This window comes from Filicampus tigris, chromosome 1 (genome assembly GCF_054856515.1).
Source record: "Filicampus tigris isolate MCC_2025a chromosome 1, RoL_Ftig_1.0, whole genome shotgun sequence".
Classification (NCBI taxonomy): domain Eukaryota; kingdom Metazoa; phylum Chordata; class Actinopteri; order Syngnathiformes; family Syngnathidae; genus Filicampus; species Filicampus tigris.
The window spans coordinates 19,786,131-19,805,120 of record NC_141217.1 but is presented as its reverse complement, the minus strand read 5'-3'; the positions used below and the strand labels follow the sequence as shown (position 1 = coordinate 19,805,120).

At 41.5% G+C, this 18,990-nt stretch overlaps 4 protein-coding genes across 5 annotated transcripts; 1 reads left to right on the top strand and 3 right to left on the bottom strand.

The window, feature by feature from the left end:
• Nucleotides 1-20: 20 nt before the first annotated feature.
• Nucleotides 21-972, bottom strand: ubxn10 (UBX domain protein 10). The gene has a single exon (XM_086044269.1). It carries the CDS (start codon nt 764-766, stop codon nt 236-238), a length of 531 nt encoding a protein of 176 aa, XP_085900395.1. The 5' UTR covers nt 767-972; the 3' UTR covers nt 21-235.
• Nucleotides 973-1,206: 234 nt separating this feature from the next.
• cptp (ceramide-1-phosphate transfer protein) lies at nt 1,207-4,022 on the bottom strand. Its single transcript, XM_086043646.1, has 3 exons — nt 3,956-4,022; nt 3,155-3,326; nt 1,207-2,242 (listed from the first exon to the last, which is right to left on the bottom strand). The coding sequence occupies exons 2-3, from the start codon at nt 3,286-3,288 to the stop codon at nt 1,720-1,722; spliced, it is 657 nt and encodes a 218-aa protein (XP_085899772.1). The 5' UTR covers nt 3,289-3,326; nt 3,956-4,022; the 3' UTR covers nt 1,207-1,719.
• A 225-nt stretch (nt 4,023-4,247) lies between these two features.
• ints11 (integrator complex subunit 11) lies at nt 4,248-13,482 on the top strand. Its single transcript, XM_086025286.1, has 17 exons — nt 4,248-4,448; nt 4,681-4,778; nt 5,732-5,805; nt 5,878-6,106; nt 6,213-6,311; nt 7,015-7,049; nt 7,600-7,738; nt 7,810-7,874; nt 7,958-8,147; nt 8,243-8,326; nt 8,414-8,503; nt 8,779-8,941; nt 9,029-9,139; nt 9,281-9,342; nt 10,373-10,515; nt 10,955-11,084; nt 12,769-13,482. The coding sequence occupies exons 1-17, from the start codon at nt 4,421-4,423 to the stop codon at nt 12,829-12,831; spliced, it is 1,803 nt and encodes a 600-aa protein (XP_085881412.1). The 5' UTR covers nt 4,248-4,420; the 3' UTR covers nt 12,832-13,482.
• Nucleotides 13,385-18,161, bottom strand: LOC147153172 (uracil nucleotide/cysteinyl leukotriene receptor). Of its 2 annotated transcripts, none has more exons than XM_086025298.1 (2): nt 18,061-18,161; nt 13,385-16,316 (listed from the first exon to the last, which is right to left on the bottom strand). In XM_086025298.1, exon 2 carries the CDS (start codon nt 16,293-16,295, stop codon nt 15,333-15,335), a length of 963 nt encoding a protein of 320 aa, XP_085881424.1. In that variant the 5' UTR covers nt 16,296-16,316; nt 18,061-18,161; the 3' UTR covers nt 13,385-15,332. The 2 variants fall into 2 exon arrangements, with proteins under 2 accessions (XP_085881424.1, XP_085881434.1); XM_086025308.1 differs by having other exon boundaries at nt 13,385-16,313; nt 18,061-18,120.
• Nucleotides 18,162-18,990: the final 829 nt, after the last annotated feature.

The following is an 18,990-nucleotide window of genomic DNA, read 5'->3' as shown; positions in this document are numbered from 1 at the left end:
GCAGAAACGCGACAACAGTATTAAAAAAATGACTGATTCATCTTAAATGAATTGTTCCGTCTAAAACATGGTTTTGCTGCTGCATCTGAGTATACTGTGGCAAAAATGGCACATGGTGATATGGCAAATTAATATTACAAACATTCACTTTTTACATCTCTAAAGTCTATCAATCCATTATTGAATCATCAAAATACGAAAGATTAATAAAACGAGAACCTAAATTAGGCTCTTCTTATTCCCGCTCTTGTCCACTCAATGATGTGATGCACAGTACTGATCTGTCGTGGATGCCACACTGGACAAGGGTCAGGTCCAAGTCTGTGAAGCTCCTACGTGGCACATCCACGGTTGCTATGGAAACCTCTCCGTAACGGGTCCCGAACGTGGCCTCTGCGCGGTCCCTCACAACCCGCAGTGGGTCCGCTGCGTCAAAGTGCCGCTCGAACCTGCTGCCGCACGGTGCGCGGATCGCCAGCAGCAAAGTGTCGATGACTTCTGGCTCACGGCTAGACCCGCGTGACCCTCCCCCCTCTGAAGACGGGCGGCTCACGTTCACTGAGCGTGCCTTCGCAATGGCGGGGAGAACCTTGTACTTGTTGAGGTCAGGAAAGTTCGGTACGTTCAGGATGCCGTGGTGGGTGACAGGTTCAGGGCGACATCGGGAGCGGAAATCCTTGGTGGGCCTGCCGGACCCAGGTGGCCCACGGAAAGTACTCATGTCACGACTTGGCCCACTTTTGGACTTTGGCCTCGTTAAATCCATCCAGCTAAATTCGGCGATGTTGTTTATCTGCTTCTGTTATCAAAATGTTAACCTGCAAAATCCTTCATGTTAAAACGAACGATTCGACTCCAACACTTAAATTTGGCCTCGCTTTCTCTACACTTTCGACAGGAAACGCTTCACTTCGGGCGTTACTCTTGTTGCTGCCTGGTTGTCATGACAACCAAAGTGCGTCCACACCCTCTGTTGTTGACGTCACAAAACGGCACTCTCGTTCATTTGCGCTCGTGTGTGAACACTTGTCCAGCCCGTCCCACTTTTCATTCCCCCGCTTCATTCGAGCAGTTGAAGCCAAGCTCACAACAATGGTCTACAGGTTTTACAATTATATATATATATATATATATATATATATATATTTTTTTTTAATCAGAGATACAAGTACACTTTTTAGTACTAATTGACTTTACCCTGAGACATAGGCATATAGGATTTCTTTATTTGCATGGAATAATTAAAAATATTACAGTAACATGATAAGCATTTTTCATTTCATCTACCGCACAAAACTACATACATTTGGTCAAACTTGCTTTCTACATTCAATGGATGCTACAGAAATGTACTGAGATTAATGGGGCAACATTAACTATGTCATCATTGCAATCAATACGTGTAAACGTGTATGACAACTGTTATTGGAAAATCTCCCAGAATATTTCCTGCAATTTAGCTAAACCACCACATTCGATATATAAATCCCCAGTTGCACAAAATAAATTCGAAACTATTTTGCAGTTATGGCGAACATGAGCAACTTGGGACGACCCTTCCACCAGATATCTAATATCTATTTACGTCCAAGATGGAGCTGACGATCCGTAATTGTTTTTTCATTAAAAGATGATTGCAGCAGAAATGAACATGTTTTCCACCATGCAGCTATTGCACTGTCCCTAGTAATAATCACCAGTAGTCATGTTGACATGTTTCTATGGCAAGTCGAGCAGGTTGTTCTTAGCATAAAGTTCCTCCGTGATCTGGTACACTTCCGAAATGAGAGGCACAGCTTCCCCCAGGATGGCCACCACTTCCTCCGTGGGGCCCACGTTCATCACCTCAAAGAAGGCGGGGCGACCAGGTAGCACGCAGAAGGCCAAGCCCGCCGCCTTGCGCACCATCCACGGGTGGTAGTGCGCAAGGGACTCGTTGTAGGCTTCGGCACACATGGCGGATGTCTTGCTGTCCTCAGTGCTGATCCTCAGCCGCTCCAGGAAGAGTTCCAACCACCTGAGTGCACGATGCAGCCTCAGGAGGGTACGAGTGCCCGATTCGGGATGGCTGCCTCGCTTGTCGATGTCCACCAGTCCGTTGTCCAGCTCGTATCGGACCATGGACTGCACAGTCGTGTAGTGAGAGTGTGTATCTCCTTTGAGCAAATTCACCAGGATGTGAATCTTATTGGTTGCATCCTTGGAAATGAAGCCAAAGACGGACCCCAAGCTGTTCAAAAACCTGGCAAAGGAACATACAGTAAGAACAAGTTGTGTTTTCAGTGTAGTCAACGTGGAAGCTAGATTCGTCAATGTTTTCAATCAATTTTTGGACAAGGAAGTAATTTCATGTAATATTGTTAGTTTCTGAAAGGCATTTAATGGCAAGTGGAAAAATGGCCTTCCATGAGATGGATAAAAACGGGTGGATTTTGCTGCTTAAGTCATATTCCACAAATGCAAAACCGTTTAGACTAGTGGGGGCACATACAACATATAGCAGTGTATAGTGTAAAGTGTAAAGAACATTTTAGTGTTGACTTCTTCTTTAAAGTTAATGTCCAATCTGTTTTAGCAACTCCTTTGCATTCAGGCGAGTTATAGAATCATTGCAACTTTCTGATTACAAGCTCTGAACTGACAATGATTTTGTTAATGGAACCTTGCACCTCTACCCAGTGAGTGGAAGGATTTCATGAATGAAATGGTACCAAGTACAAAAAAAGGTTGAGGACCCCTGATTTTCTGCACTCTAATGGTACAAATGAATTAAGCATTTTTTTCATTTTAAGAAGTAGAGACGCCTTCTGCTGAAAATGGAGAAGAATTACGTTTAATTTAAGAAGTGGAAGCATCCATTGCTCATAGTAGACAGACTGGACTATTTTCAACACAAGAAAAAAAAGGTGGTGATGAGAATAACATACATTAAAATTAAATTTTTGAGGATTCCAATCTGCACATTGTGCAAACAAATTGGAATTCGAACTGATGTTTGGAAAAAAAAACACACAAAAAAAAAATGCAGTAAGAGAAGTGGGAAAACATAAGAAAAACCTTTAAAAATAAATTACATTAATTGAATCTAACTAAAATTCTGTAGTGGCCAAAGCCGAAATATAGCCCCAAACAAGGCTTGAGGGTTTATACTTACTTTATAAGGCCCCGCCAACCAGACACGTAGTTTTCCAGAATGACAGCTTTGTCTTCAGACAGACACACCTTGAAAGTGCTCAGAACCTCCTCAAAGCAGAACTTCGGATCATCTGACGTCACAGAATCAGCCATCGTAGCAGGAGGGATTGTCTAGTCCAGTGTTTCCCAACCTTTATTGAGACAAGACACCCATCAACATTGAGAAAATCTCATGGCACACCACCAAACACAAATGTCACAAAAAGTATAAATAATGACCTAATTATTTCGTCTCAATTTGAAAAAAACAGACTTAGTGTTAAATCTGGGCCTGACAAACTGAACACAAAGCTGATATACTCACAGGAAGCATGACAAATGGCAAAATGTTTTATTTTATTGTAACAAGTCAGTCCATCGAATGGAATAGCATTTATTTTTTCTGCCTGTCACTATACATGACTGGAATTGATAGATGAAGAAAGATATATTTGCAATTCATCATTTTCAGACAAATTAAGGGCAAATTAATCATTGCCCATGGCACTCCTGTTGATCACTCACGGCACATTAGTGTGCCATGGCATTTGACAAGTCGTACACACACAGATGAGTCCAAATGATCGCTCAGCAGCACCAATTCAAGAAAGCAGAAAATCAACAGCGTCATCAGTCAAACACAATGATAGCATTTGGGACCAACAGGCCAGATAATTCTACGTAAACATAATTCCATTCATTACATAATTCCTCAAGCGTTACTTTTCAAACAACCATTATTAAATTGTGGATATGTGTTCACAATGAAGTAAAGCATTACCTTGCCAAACCAATTTAAAGCTTGTTTCCGGGTCGAACTCCTACAGCGCAGACTCGCACCGGATAATACCGGAAATATAATGTTTTTAAAATAAAGGACACTATCAAAGTAAGGTCATGTCAAAGTAGAACGGAAAATGAAAGGACATACTTTGTCATTTCTAAACATATATTAGGTGTGAAGACTTAATTATTTTTCCTTATTTGTCGTATTTATATATCAATCGCAACATTTAACATTTTACAGCGATCTAAAATTAGAACACACTTTATTTTGAAATCAAACTCGGAAATTGTCACAGTGTCAGTGTCTTTGAGTAACTTGACTCTACAATAGCGAAATCCACACAGTTGCACATGTTTACAGTACTTAAGACAATAAACATTTCACTTTAAATGATTACGTGTTGATGATCAGAACCTCGGATTGCTTTCGTAACTTAGCTGAAAAGAAACGGGCGATGAAATGCCCGAAATAAAAGTAACACCGCTGGGTGAGTTCACATGCTAGCTAGCATCAGCACAGGTTTTGTCGACACACATTAATTATTAGTAATAGTAAAATTAAAGCTGAGCTTTATCTGCGAAAATGTCTCAAATATCTGGAAGTTGCGACCCATGGATGTTCAGCAGTAGTTGTTAGCCACCCGGGATGCTACCAACTCTAATTTAATCATGTTTTGTTCTTGTTGTGACGTTCTTCTTTTTATATTTTGTTTCTCCAAGGTGCTGGACAGGATGTTGGACGCAGCTGCATCATCGTCTCCATCGGAGGCAAAAACATCATGCTGGACTGCGGCATGCACATGGGATACAATGACGATGTGAGCTTACTCAACTCATTCTATCCCAATGACATATTTATATGTCATTTCACAATGGGTCTGAAAAAGTCCGGTACTGAATGAGTTAATTGTCCAAACACTTTGGACTCTCCAGACGGCATATACTTTATCTACAATACATGATATGTACATGTTACAGCTAAAAACCTTCATTTTTGGGAGGTGGGGGATCAACAGACAACAAAATAAAATTCACCACATTGTCCATTTCTGTAAGAAATTGAAAACCAAAATTCTATGAATTGTTGAATTAAAAGTTGTTTCTCAATTGAGAAACAGTTAATTTTAGGTCAGAAAAAACTGTTATAAGGCCAAGTGAATACTGTTTCAAGGATAGCCAAAATACATTTTAGAAAAGAAATGATTAATTGGGCAGCACAGTGGTTAGTACACCGGTGTCCACCCTCATTCCAAAGACGCAACTCAGCTCAACTTTATTTATATAGCACATGCAAGTTAGCTTCGTTGAGGACTTGTCTAGTCACAAATCTATCACACTAAGACAACCCAAGTAAATATTAAATGCCGTTTCGAAGTGATAATTTTATATTAGCCAGTTGTTGCTGTGAAAAGAACCTAATAACTGGTTGGGCTACCCTTCGCAACAATAACTGAAATCAAGCCTTTGCGATAGCTGGTGATTTCTTTTATTTATTTTGTTCCCTATAAGTTACGATGTCATTTGGATACTGCATTGTGTATTTACTTGAGCTGGCCTTGTTAGACATTTATACTGTCTTCAAGTTCTGAAATACTATATTCAAATGTGATAAATATGAAAAAAAAAGACTAATCAGCAATCAAACAGGGGCAAATACTTTTTCACGGCACTCCAAGGGTGAATGGTTGTTTGTTTGGTTGTCTATACCTTAAGATCCCCATCATAACATTGAATTCCCTTTGTAGAAAGTAAGCCTACATTGTCATTCCAGAGACGCTTCCCAGACTTCTCGTACATCATTCAGAATGGGCGGTTGACAGACTTTTTGGATTGTGTGATCATCAGGTTGGTGTCAACAGCTTTAATACCTTTAGCACTCGTAGACAGCCTATAAAAAGAAGTTTCTGCTCTTGGCAGCCATTTCCACTTGGACCACTGTGGCGCTCTGCCCTACATGAGCGAAATGGTGGGATACGATGGGCCCATCTACATGACGCATCCCACCAAGGCCATCTGCCCCATCCTGTTGGAGGACTTCCGGAAGATCACTGTAGACAAGAAGGGAGAGACCAACTTCTTCACCTCGCAGATGATCAAGGACTGCATGAAGAAAGTCATCCCACTGAACCTGCACCAGACTGTCCAGGTCGGCTGTTAATGTCTGACCTATTAGAACCATGCCATGTCAATTGTCAATCATCTCTTTTAATTGAGATGCGTGTATTTGTGTGTATGTGTGTGTGTTGGTGCAGGTGGATGATGAGTTGGAGATCAAGGCGTACTATGCTGGCCATGTTCTGGGCGCTGCGATGGTGCAGATCAAAGTGGGCTCAGAGTCGGTGGTCTACACTGTGAGTGTGAACTTTTAATAATAGTTATAATATCTTACATTTGTATGCAGTGAAATCCCACCATCACCACTTTCTATTCACCAATGCACCTAATCACATTTCAAACACCCAAAGATGCCACAAGTAGAAATTAGTGTCAAGGAAGTGTTGTTAAAGTCATCTATCTTGACTCCTCTGAAATATTTGTATGTTGGAAAGAAGCAAAGTTTTGCCCGGGTTGTTAGCGGAGGACATTACGGGCAGTCTTATCCTAATGTGTGTGGTTTTGCATTTCTTTGAATCACGAAGCTAAAAAGAGGAAAAACAGACACCGAAAGTTCCTGATTTAATAGGACCCGAGCATCACCACATGCTGTCGCTTCAAAATAAACCATGTTATTTTTACATACTGTGTTGCATCTTTGTCTTTAAAGTTATTTTTTTCCCTGGTGTGAAGCTCTACTTTGAAACCCTAATCCAGCCTTGAAACCCTAATCCATCCTCGAAACCCTACTTTGAAACCGATCCCTGGCTGATTTGGATCTCTAACCATTATTTGAATCCTAACCCTTGTTTGACACTCGACTTTGAAATCTTCACTCTCCTATTAAAACACTTACTTGCCACCTTAACGCTGGCTTGAAACCCTAATTTAAAATCCTGTTTCGAAACCCTAACATGAAGGATCAGCTCGGAATAACTGCCACTGTCTTGTCTCATTTAGGGCGACTACAATATGACACCAGACAGACATTTGGGGTAAGTTACGTGCTTTAGTTATGTCTTACTCTATGTCCAGTTGTCCACACAACAGAAATAGCTTTTGAAACATCTAAATGTAAACCATTTTGGGATGCAAATGTTTTTAACTGCCATACAAGCATCAAAGTCAATTACGGGTAACCACTTACTACGACAAGTATTTTGGTATCGAACCCACACAAATCTTTGATGATGGATGAAGGAGTTTCGCGCACATGCAGTTCACTTGGTGTTAAGAAAACCAATTGTCGCATTCCTAAAATAATAGATTAAGTCCTTTTTTTTTTTAAACTCAGAAAACACAAAAACGGAATTAAACTCGGAATATGTTCTATTCATTAATAATTAATTTGAACTATTTTGCATGATCTGTTTAACTGAGGATGTAAGCAATTTTAGTAGAGGAAATTATTGTGGTTGAATGATTATTATTATTATAAAAAAAAAAAAAAGGATTTCAAAGACCATTATTTTAGCAAGGTAACGCAATCTGAAATGCTGGTTCTGTTTTAGTTGACTCAACCTTCGTTGTATTGCGTGTTGGCAGTGCCGCTTGGATCGACAAGTGCCGTCCAGACATTCTCATCTCAGAGTCAACTTATGCCACCACCATACGGGACTCCAAGAGGTGCAGAGAGAGAGACTTCCTGAAGAAAGTGCACGAATCCATAGAACGAGGAGGAAAAGTATTACTCAACACTTAGCTTTTGTCATTTTTCACAAGCTTCTACAAATCCATTATTATTATTTTGTCCAGGTGCTGATCCCAGTATTTGCCCTTGGAAGAGCCCAGGAACTCTGCATCCTCTTGGAAACATTTTGGTAAGTTGTACTTTGAGATAAAGTAGCATTGAGGGTGGGCTCACAAATGTTCTGTTCATGTGTTAATTTGCTTCCTCTGACAGGGAGAGAATGAATTTGAAGGCTCCCATCTACTTCTCCACGGGGCTGACTGAGAAAGCCAATCATTATTACAAGCTGTTCATCACGTGGACCAACCAGAAGATCAGGAAAACATTTGTGCAGAGGAACATGTTTGAATTCAAGCACATCAAAGCCTTTGACCGCTCGTACGCCGACAACCCAGGACCAATGGTGAGTGTTTTTTGTTGTTGTTTTTTTTAAACTTTAAAATGTTGTCAGCTTAATGAAAACAATGGAGAATTAAAGCAGTGTGGACACATTGACAGGTGGTGTTTGCCACGCCAGGAATGCTGCACGCCGGACAGTCGTTGCAGATCTTCAAGAAATGGGCCGGCAATGAGAAGAACATGGTGGGTGTCTTTAAAAAATAAATAAATAAATAAAAGACGTGATGCAGAAACAACAGTTGATGGACATACAACATCTGACTTTTGCAGGTGATCATGCCAGGTTACTGCGTACAAGGAACAATTGGACACAAGATCCTGAATGGACAGAGGAAACTGGAGATGGAGGGCAGAGCAACAGTAAGGATGCTTTCACATCTGTAATTTGATTTCTGTGGTTCAAATCAGTAGATGGGTCATGCTTAACACGCATCACTTGTAGAACAGGCATGGTATCTGTAAAGCTGAAGATTACCTTCGAGTTTGGATGAAAAGTATTGCTGTGTATAAGCAACAGTTCGAAGTATTATGCAGTCCAGTAAAGCACCGACTACAAACTAAAACCCATTGCAACTATCAGGTGTCATGTGATATTGACCCGACCTTGACTGAACACCGCACTGTGACGCTCATAGTTGGACGTGAAGCTGCAGGTGGAGTACATGTCCTTCAGCGCCCACGCCGACGCCAAGGGCATCATGCAGCTCATCCGCATGGCCGAACCTCGCAACATGCTGCTGGTGCACGGCGAGGCGGTCAAGATGGAATTCCTCAAGGGCAAGATCGAGCAGGAGTTCAGTGAGTGGATATCGGACACTTGCCATGTTTGCTCGCCTTCGGGCCTCACGTGAGACGTCTCGTACGTTGTCTGTCGTCCCACGGCAGGTATCGACTGCTACATGCCAGCTAATGGTGAGACAACTACAGTAACTACAAATCCCAAAGTTCCAGTTGATATGTCGCTCAACCTTCTCAAGAGGGAAATGGCACTAGGAGGTGAGTCGTACCATATTAACCGGAGAGGCGAAGATGCTGTGTGGTTGTCTTGGGATCTCGTTTTCAATTTTGTCCAGACAATCAGTCATTTTCAATTATAAGGTGCTCATCAGCTAAGCATTGTGTATTGTGTTGTTTCAGGGCCTTTACCTGATCCCAAAAAACCTCGCATCATGCACGGAACCCTCATCATGAAAGAGAATGTAAGTTCACATTTAGACCACCCGCAACATAATGACCACATACACAATATGATAATATCGATATAACACATATCATATATTATGGCTGTACAAAGATAATCAAGGTCAGTCAGAGCGGTATTGTTTATTATTGTGTTTGTGATATACAGCGTACTACACAATCACTATACTGGGTACCGAGTCCCGGTACTGAACTGGCCTCGGAGCTGAATTTTTAAAAACTGTAGTATTGATAAGCTCCGCCCGTAATGGTTCTGTTAACGTTCTTGGAGAATTTAGTCAATTTAATATTCGATTAATTTCAACCATTTTAACCTTATTTTGCACCTTTTACCTCTGTGATCTCGTTTCAAACAAGCAATTACCAGAGCTGGACATTCCGGGGGCTGGGGGGGTGCGAGTGAAAGCCAGGGAAAAATGACGGACGACGGAAGGGTATCCTCGCTGCTGACGGATGACAGACGCTCAATTTTTCGTAAAATGGACAGCTCTGCCAATCACTTTAATACATTAGTCTAAGAAGCATTTTAGAACATTTAGAAAAGTAATACCTCATTTACGGTAACTTGACGTAATTCCAGGAGACAGCGAGTATATTTTCAAGAGTTTAAGTTATTCACTGCCAGAGATTTTTAGACCCTCTTTTACCCTAACGTTTGAAAAAATATATAGATAAGTATAGATCGTACTCCAAATGCAGAAATGGTGCGTGCAAAGAATTCATTGGCCAAACGTGGCGACAATAGCACCAAAAGTACTATTTGATGCGATCAATATAATGTTGATATATATAAAGAAATGAAGTAGGAAATTACAAATTCAGACTAAAATCCTCACCTATGGGTACTTTCATTACATTTGCATTAAAACAGCTAAAAGGGTTCACAAAGGGGAAATGAGGTCAACACAAAGTGTCATTCAAATCTCACATTGGTAAAGGCACAATATTTCATCCACCCCTTTTAGTGGCTATCATTATATTGTGAAAGCGGTCCTTTCTGTGACAATGTTATCTTTTCATCGGCCACAGAGTCTCAAGCTAGTGTCCTCGGAACAAGCCCTGAAGGAGCTCGGACTCAACGAGCATCAGCTGCGATTCACGTGTCGCGTGCAGCTCCACGACCCGCACAGTGACCCTGACACGCTTCGAAGAATATACACGCACCTCAAGAGGTGAGTGAGGAGGTCTTCCTATTCTTTACTGGAACTGGCCCACCACAAGTTGCTTTCAGTGCTTTATGTTCTGTGTCTGGGCAAGAACCTTTTTGCCGTTGAAGACAATCAGACCAAAACGCGTGTTTCCTGTCAGAATTCGGAACTTACCTTTATACATTCACTTATGGCTCTTGAATACAAATATGCACTTTTTCAAGAAAAATCTGGCATTTCCCAGTGCTTCAGTTTTGTTTTCTCGAAAATATTTAGTTGTTAAAATGGATACTTTTCATTCATCAACATTAATAAAAATGTCAATGAAGCAAAATGGCTCATTTTGTGCTTACATGCGCATGCACAGGCTGGTTAAAGCCAAAATGTGAGGGCTAAATTTTTTTTTTGTGTGCAATTCCAGCCCTGAACACCACACTGTGTTAATCTAATCTCCTCACTGCAGTGTTTTAAAGGGGTACGCCATCCAGCACCTTCCCGATGGCACTGTCATGGTGGAGTCCATCGTCATCAAAGTGTCATCTTCACCAGAGGAAGCCAACACAAAGGTCATCCTGCTTTCCTGGAGTTATCAGGTAAACTACCCTGAAGCAAGCAGCCCATGAAAGAGGCAAGACTGGCAAGAGCAGCAAGGCTTTGATAGTAGCGCCTTTCACACTACCAATTTAAAGAAGAAGTCAACCCAAACATATATTTTTTTCAAGAATATGTTCCATGCAGGCCCACTAGTTGAAACAAGGCATTCTGATAAGTATTATGTTTGTGGAATAAGAGTTAATCCACCCGTTTTTAGCTCTGTCTGGGGGTGGCCATTTTGTCACTTCTGTCGACTGAAAATGACATTACAACTGCTCAGGGCTCAGGTAATGACCAATTATGGCTCACCTGTTTTCTGAAGCCTAGCCATGATTGGTCGTTATCTGAGCCCTGAGCATCTGTGATGTTATATTTAGTCGACAGAAGTAACAAAATGGCCGCCCCAAGAGATGACTAAACACAGGTGGGTTTTCCTGCTTAACTCATATTCCACAAATACAATATCAACCAGAAGGCCTTCAACTTCAACTAGTCGGCCTGCATAGAACAGATTCTTGGAAAAAAATATGTTTTGGTTGACTTCCTCTGTTAGATGCCCTTTTCCGGACTTTTCCTCCGGCTTGCTCATACTGATTTTGAAAATACAAGAGACCACCCACCAGGGGCGTTGCCAGAACGTGACTAATGGGTTGGCCTGGAAAAATCAGGGTTGGCCTGCGAGACGATGCTCCTTTGTGTTGAAAGCGATTGTCATTGTCCTAGACATGATGTGAAAGTTGTGAGACCACGCAGCAGACACAGCCATTCCCACAGCTCACCTGTTTTCTGTAGCTGAGCCGTGATTGGTCGCCCCCAGAGATAGCTAAAAACGGGTGGATAAACTCTTATTCTACAAACGCAATATTTATCAGAGTACCGTGTTTCAACTAGTGGGCCTGCATAGAACATAATCTGGAAAAAAAATCAATCAATCAATCAAATTTATTTATATAGCACTTTTCACACGAAAAAAGTGCAACTCAAAGTGCTGTCCAATGAAAATATCCAAAACACAACATAAAAGGAAGTCCCGCTCCCGCACTGCCTCCCAACAAACTTGAGCTTCCTCTTAAAAATATCAACAGTCTCTGCGGACCTGACGTCATCTGGCAGGCTATTCCAAAGTTGAGGACCAAAATGGCTGAATGCAGCCTCACCGTAGGTTTTGGTCCTCACCCTAGGAATAATTGAAAGGCCGCCGCCAGAGGACTTCAGGATCCGCAAGGGTTGGGTTGGTAAAAGCAAATCAGACAAATAAGATGACCCGAGACCATTAAGACATTTATAAACAATAAAAGTACCTTAAAATTGATCCTGAAACACACGGGTAGCCAATGCAGCGATTTTTAAAACTGATTTAATGTGCTCCCGCCCTCTGGTTCTCGTCAGCACCCGAGCGGCTGAATTCTGGAGTAGTTGTAAAAAAGAGATACTCTTTTTGGAGAGGCCAGAGAGCAGGGAATCACTATAATCTAAACAACAGGAAATAAAAGCATGCATCAGCACTTCCGTGTTAGCCTGAGAGAGAAACGGGCGGACTCTGGCGATATTCTTAAGGTGATAGAAACCTATCTGAGTTACATTTTTAATATGAGGATATGTTATATGTTTGGGTTGATTTCCTCTTTAATCATCTATTTACTGTGGTGTTATTAACTTTTTAATTAATTTCTTTTTCATCAGGATGAAGACCTTGGGAGCTTCCTTTCAACTCTGCTGAAGAAAGGGCTCCCTTCTGGACTTTGATTGAATGAGTAATTATGGGTGTAGCTTTTTTTGTTTGTTTTATTTTGTCTTTTTTAAATAACTGGTGTCACAAACATTAAATTAAGCTATATACAGACAATTATGTGATTTGTCAACGTTTCACAACTTAAACATAATTTTAGTTAGCGAGCTACAGAATTGCTTGCATTTTTTTTTTCCTAGTCTTGTGTAGCTTTCTGTTGCTAGGCAGAATGTGTGCCCCTAAATGACAATTACATGTTTTTGTCATTCACCCTAACTATGCTGTTTCAATGGAACACAGCAGAGAGTGGACAGAGAGAGGTGGCAAGCGCCCTATTTCATTATGTTTATTTATACACATAAATTCATAACTGAATCACTTGTTGGTAAGAAATTCTAACAAACTTTGTTTTGAATCACAGTGCCAACAGCCCTGCTTGCACCTATTGCAACAGTCGCTTTTTACTTACCTGTACAGTATTTACTGCATATCTGTAACTTATCAACTTTTTTTGCTTCTTTTTTTCTAACTCCGTAGCACTTTGAGATTCTCAAATGAAAAGTGCATCACAAATTAAATGTATTATATGTAGATGACAGTTTTTAATGTACACACATAACTTGAAGGCATTTTTGATGTACAAAGTAAAAAAATAAAAAACATTTTAATGAAAAAAAAAAAATACATTTTCCTGTGTATGATTCCAAAATAAACATCCACGATGTTTTGTGACACCTCAGAAAGTGCAAATTGGACTGCCCCGAGGGGGACAGTCCAACTTCCCGTCCAAACAATGATGAGTTTGATATCATTGAACTTGTGAGTTTTCTGGGAAGCGTCTGCAGAATTTCTTTGCTTGGTGTCAGAATAGCCTCCCAGTTCTACTTTATGGATGTGAACTGCTTCCTACCCTCATAGACCTTTCGCTTAAGGATGCTTCAAAGGTTCTCAATAGGGTTGATTGCCAGGAGAGGGTGGGGGGCACATAAAACTTTCTCTCCTTTTTCGCCCATAGCAGCCCATGATGCAGTGGAATTTCTTGCGGCATAAGATGGCGCATTGTCATGCGTAAAGTTGACTTCACAAAATTCAGTTCTTCATTTTATACTATGAAAGAAAGTAGTGAGTCAGAAACCCCACGTGCTTTTCAGAGGTTATTTTTACACCGCAAAAGCGGCTCCCCATAATTCCAGCTCAAACCACGACTCGGCTACCTCCCTGCTGATGTTGCATCCTTGTTGGGAGATGACCATCCAACAATCTGATGATGAGAGGAATGAATACCTCTGCCTCCTTGGCTGCTATGGGCCTAAAAGGGGAGAAACTCAGTGTGTCCCCGTCCTCCCCTGACTTCAACCCTGTTCAGAACCTTTGGAGCAACCTCAAGCAGAGATCTGTGAGGTTAGGAAGCAGTTTACTTCCAAACAGCAGCTTTGGGAGGCGTTTCTGATATCCTGCAGATAAATTCAAGCAGAGAATCTGCTATATGTGGCCTGGGCCTGACTGGAGACCAGTTCAGGCTGAGTCCGCCTTTCACCCGAAGACAGCTTGGGCAGGCTGCGGCACTCTCTGACTGAGCAGGATAAGCGGTGTAGAGAATAGTTGGATAGCTCAGACGGCCCCTTGTTTTTTTTTTTTTTTACATTCAAATTATAAAAGGTATCATATTTCTACCCTTTTAATTTACCCATGCGGACACATTCTTGCTGGGTTTAAATTAAGCACACAGAGCAACTGTGAGGGCGCAACAAGATTAAAACATCATTCGCTTTAACTTACGAACCTCCTAACATTTTTTATATCTGTTTATACTTGACAGTCACATTGAGATAAAAACATTTTGGTCATATTTAAAATCTTTTCTTCCACAAACGAGCAGTAGTGATGGGTAAACGATAAACACACGCATATGCTCACTTGTCTGTGGCATAGTCAGCATGATAGCTAGCTGGCAACCAATGTTAGCTAACCTTTTATATTGCAGAGGTATGATGGGATGTAAAACCTTTGAAAAAAAATAGCAATCACAGCAAACAGTGAATGAATTCAGGATTCCACAAAGAAGTCGACATGTCAATACAGAATGCAGACGTTCTGCGCGCATAGCGACAGAGGATAGACATGTAAACATCAATATACTGTACATAGCCTATGTATTGACATCTATGGAGACCAAGCTGCCCGTCGGATGTGATTCCGGGAGATAGGGTGTTGGAATGTAGAGCCCCACCTTGGTCCTATCGTTTGCTCTGTAGAGGATCTACTGCACATTCAAACTTTTAAGGAGAGTCACTGGTAAAGATTTCTGCACCCCAGAAGGGTAATGTATCGTTTCAGACAGCAAAAATGAAAGCGACAACTCATCATTACCTTATATACAAAGTGTACTATTCATCCTCCTCATCTAAAAATAAGTATATTCATATTTTGAATCATTTTTATTTTACTATCCTTTTTTTTAGTCTTCAAAGAAAGTAATACGATGCCGACCGCGCGAGCTGCCACTGACCGCACCGTTTTACCGCACTGCGATGGTGTAAACACCTCGACGCCTCCGGACTCTAAACCAAGTCCTCTTCAGGGCCTTACATGTGCAGTGGCTGGTGGTGATGTAGTAGAGCAGGGGGTCCAAACATGTGTTGAGGATGACGAGGGCCATGGTGACCCTCCTGGCGTTGTAGATGGCGTTGGCCAGGGCGCACCTTTGGATGACCTCCATGCGACGAAGCAGGTGCAGCAGGTACACCACGTGGTTGGGTAAGAAGCAAATCAACGTGATGGCCAGGATGGTGTAGATGACCCTCAAGGCTCGCCGGGCTGTCTTTGTGTGGATTCTGGAAATGCGCTTGGCGGCCAGCGGGTAGCACACCAGGATGATGGCGGAGGGCAGCAGACAGCAGAAGGTGAGGCTCAGGATGCTGTAGGGCAACAGACGGGAGCTCCATTCATGGGCGGCGAAGTTCTCGAAGCAGCTGTGGCTCCCTGATTTGGTACCGTTTGTCTTGAGAGGTCCCATGAGGATGAAGACCACGACAGCCACTCCCGCGACGGTCCAGAGAACGGCGCTGGTGAGCAGCGAGTAGCGGGGCCTCCTCAGCTTCAAATAAGCATGTAGATGCACTGTGGCCATGTAACGGTCTACACAGATGCACGTCATGAAACAAATGCTCATGTAGATGTTAGCGTAGAAAAGGACCCCCGTGATTCTGCAGGCGATGTCGCCAAACACCCAGTCGTTCCCGTTGAGGTGGTAGTGGATCCGGAAGGGAAGCGTGCACAGGATGACGACATCTGCCAGGGCCAGGTTGCTGATATACACGCTGAAGGCGGTGCGGGGGTTGGCCCTGAGGGTGAACACGTAAATGGCAGCCAGGTTTCCCGGGAGACCAAACACAAGGGCGAAGATGTAGATGGCTGGGAACAAGTAGACCTGGTACTCTGCTGGAGGGACTTGACACTCTTCTGCTGTTAGGTTGCTCATTGCTGACTCGATGATGACCTGCTAAAAGAGCCAATGCCCAGACAGGCATTGCAACAAACATGTTTGTTGGCTTTCTGAAATTGAAATCTGATTAGATTAGAGCGATGCGTCGAGATACTAGTTGAATTTGTTCCGTGACCACGCTCGAACACTCAAAAGTGTTGTCACTTGTATCTAAAGTCATCGTTCACCGTTGAAATGAATGGAAAAGCCGTTCATCCATCCATCCATTATCTGCCGCTGAGGTCGCGGAGGCAGCAGCCCAACTGTCTTCGGGCAGTAGGCGGGTTACACCCTGAATTGGTTGCCAGCCAATTGCAGGGCACACAAACAACCATTCACACTCACAATCACATCTAGGGACAATTTAGTGTGTTCAAATAACTTACCATCTATGTTTTTGGAATGTGGGGGGAAACTGGAGTAACTGGAATTTTCCCAGAGGAAACCCACACAGGCACAGGGAGAACCGGATTTGAACCCACGACCTCTGTACTGTGAGGCCGACGTGCTAACCAGTCAACCAGCGAGCCGCTCTGCCGTTAATGCGCTTAATATAATTGAGTAGAATGGAAAGAAATTAAATAGTTTGGGCCACATTTTTTGCTTCCATTCATTGGGCATTTTGCTGCTCCTTGGCCACAAGGGGTCAGTATAACACAGACATAGAGATATGTGGAAACGTCTCCTCAGTGAGCCACGGTAATATTAGTAATTCTTCATATTGATAAAGAATACATGCCTGTGAGTATTGTTGTATTTACTGTCTACATGTGTTCCACCGCCATTTGTGTTCAAATATCTGTCGCTTAAAGGGTTATAACAGCACAAGAGCAATGCTATTCGTTAGCCTCTCTATGGCCTCTTACAGCGCTCATATCTGAAATTTTCCCTCACAAGTCATGGCAAAAGAAAATCAGCAGAATACACACGCGGGGCACAATCATCCAGGTCCAGGCCGGACTGTGGTGACACAACGCAAATTGCAATTTTTAATAAAAGTAACTGTTGTAGCTAATTTTGTCCACTGGAGGGTGCACTGACGGCCGCTTAAATGACCAATTCTGTCAATTTGATATTGATGCACTTGTGGAGGTTAAAAGATGCCATGTTTCTATGGCGTTAATGTCATGCCACAATGTAAGCGGAAAATCAAATACTAAATGTGTTTTTTGGCACACTTTTATGGTTTTTTTTTTTTCTTTCAGATGTATTTTTATGTATACATTTACAAGGCATGGGGACAGCTGTACCCTCATAATGAAAAGTTGTCACTTTTGTTTGTATGGTGTGATGAGTCAGTTGAGTCAAGATTTCCAGATGAATGTGGGAAGGTATGCAAATTCAAACTAGATCATAAAAAGTTGTTTTATAAGAGGTACTTACAGTACTACAACACTGATTCATACACTAATATATATATATATATATATATATATATATCTTATATTATTTATATCTATATTTATTAATACTTGTGTATTACAGCCTATTATTGTCTTTATTTATTGTATACTTACAGATCTAACTGTTATGAAATGCGCTATATAAATAAAATTGTATTGTATTGTATTGTATAATCATTTTCACCCAAAAAATGGGAAACAATTTTGAATCGTCGTTCTTGATAGTTTGTTGGATCCCTGAACTAAAACAAGTTTGACACCCCTGCGCTAAATTATCATTTAACATTTGTTGCATGCTGTAGAATGTGAACTCACCAATGAATACTTAATATCAAAAGCATTTTGAGGGTAAACGTTACCTTCTGTCCTTTGAGAAGCCTTGCCTTGATGGTTCACTCGCAGACAAGCTACAATTAAAGTGTGTTTTGATGCTCTCAACTGTGTCACCACCACACTTTCCTGATGTCTCTTTAATTTCCTGTTACATTGTGCTGTGGGCGTAGAAGACAAGGACAGGAAATGCGGGGCTACGCTAGCTAGAAGATAGAAGCCACCTGCTGTTGTGGTACAGCATTTGACTTCTTACTCTGCATTTGTTTTTTTGAATTCTATTTTACTTCTTAAATGCAACATCAACACCATTTAGCTTCCCTGTTTTCTCATTTCTTCACAATCAAAAGTGGAGTGGGGTTGGAGGGACAAACATAGTCTGAATGGATACATGTTTCTGAGGGGGGAGAAAGCTAACATCTCCCAACTCCCACGTTCCATTCTATGACCTTTTTTTTCGTCACGTTGACTTTCAGCTTTTATGTCGCTCAAAAAAAAGAAAAAGATTAAAATGGCTACTTAATCATTGTTTAGTATATTTTCTCTGACCTTTTAAGGCAGGGGCATTCAAATTATTTTCCTCCAATACAGAACACTTTGACATTCTCCGACTTTATTAAACATGTTGAAACCAACCATCAAGTAATTATGTATTACAGTTATTTCATCAGATTTTTCCTTTATTTTTACCACCTGTTAAATGTGATAATGTGACTTTGTGATTTTTCATTATTTTGGGGTGGTCTGCACCCCAGTATCCCACTTTGATAGAACTACCCCTGCCCTCATTAGCTCTCGACATTCAGAACCAAAAAAAGAGTCATTTGTAATACGATGACAATTTTTAAAGCAGTGTTTACTTGAGGATCTTAAATAATCATAAATGTGATATGTTAACAAATAGACCTTGACCAAGAGCGGAAAATGAAGGAAAACATGTTTGCATCTCAAAATGAATT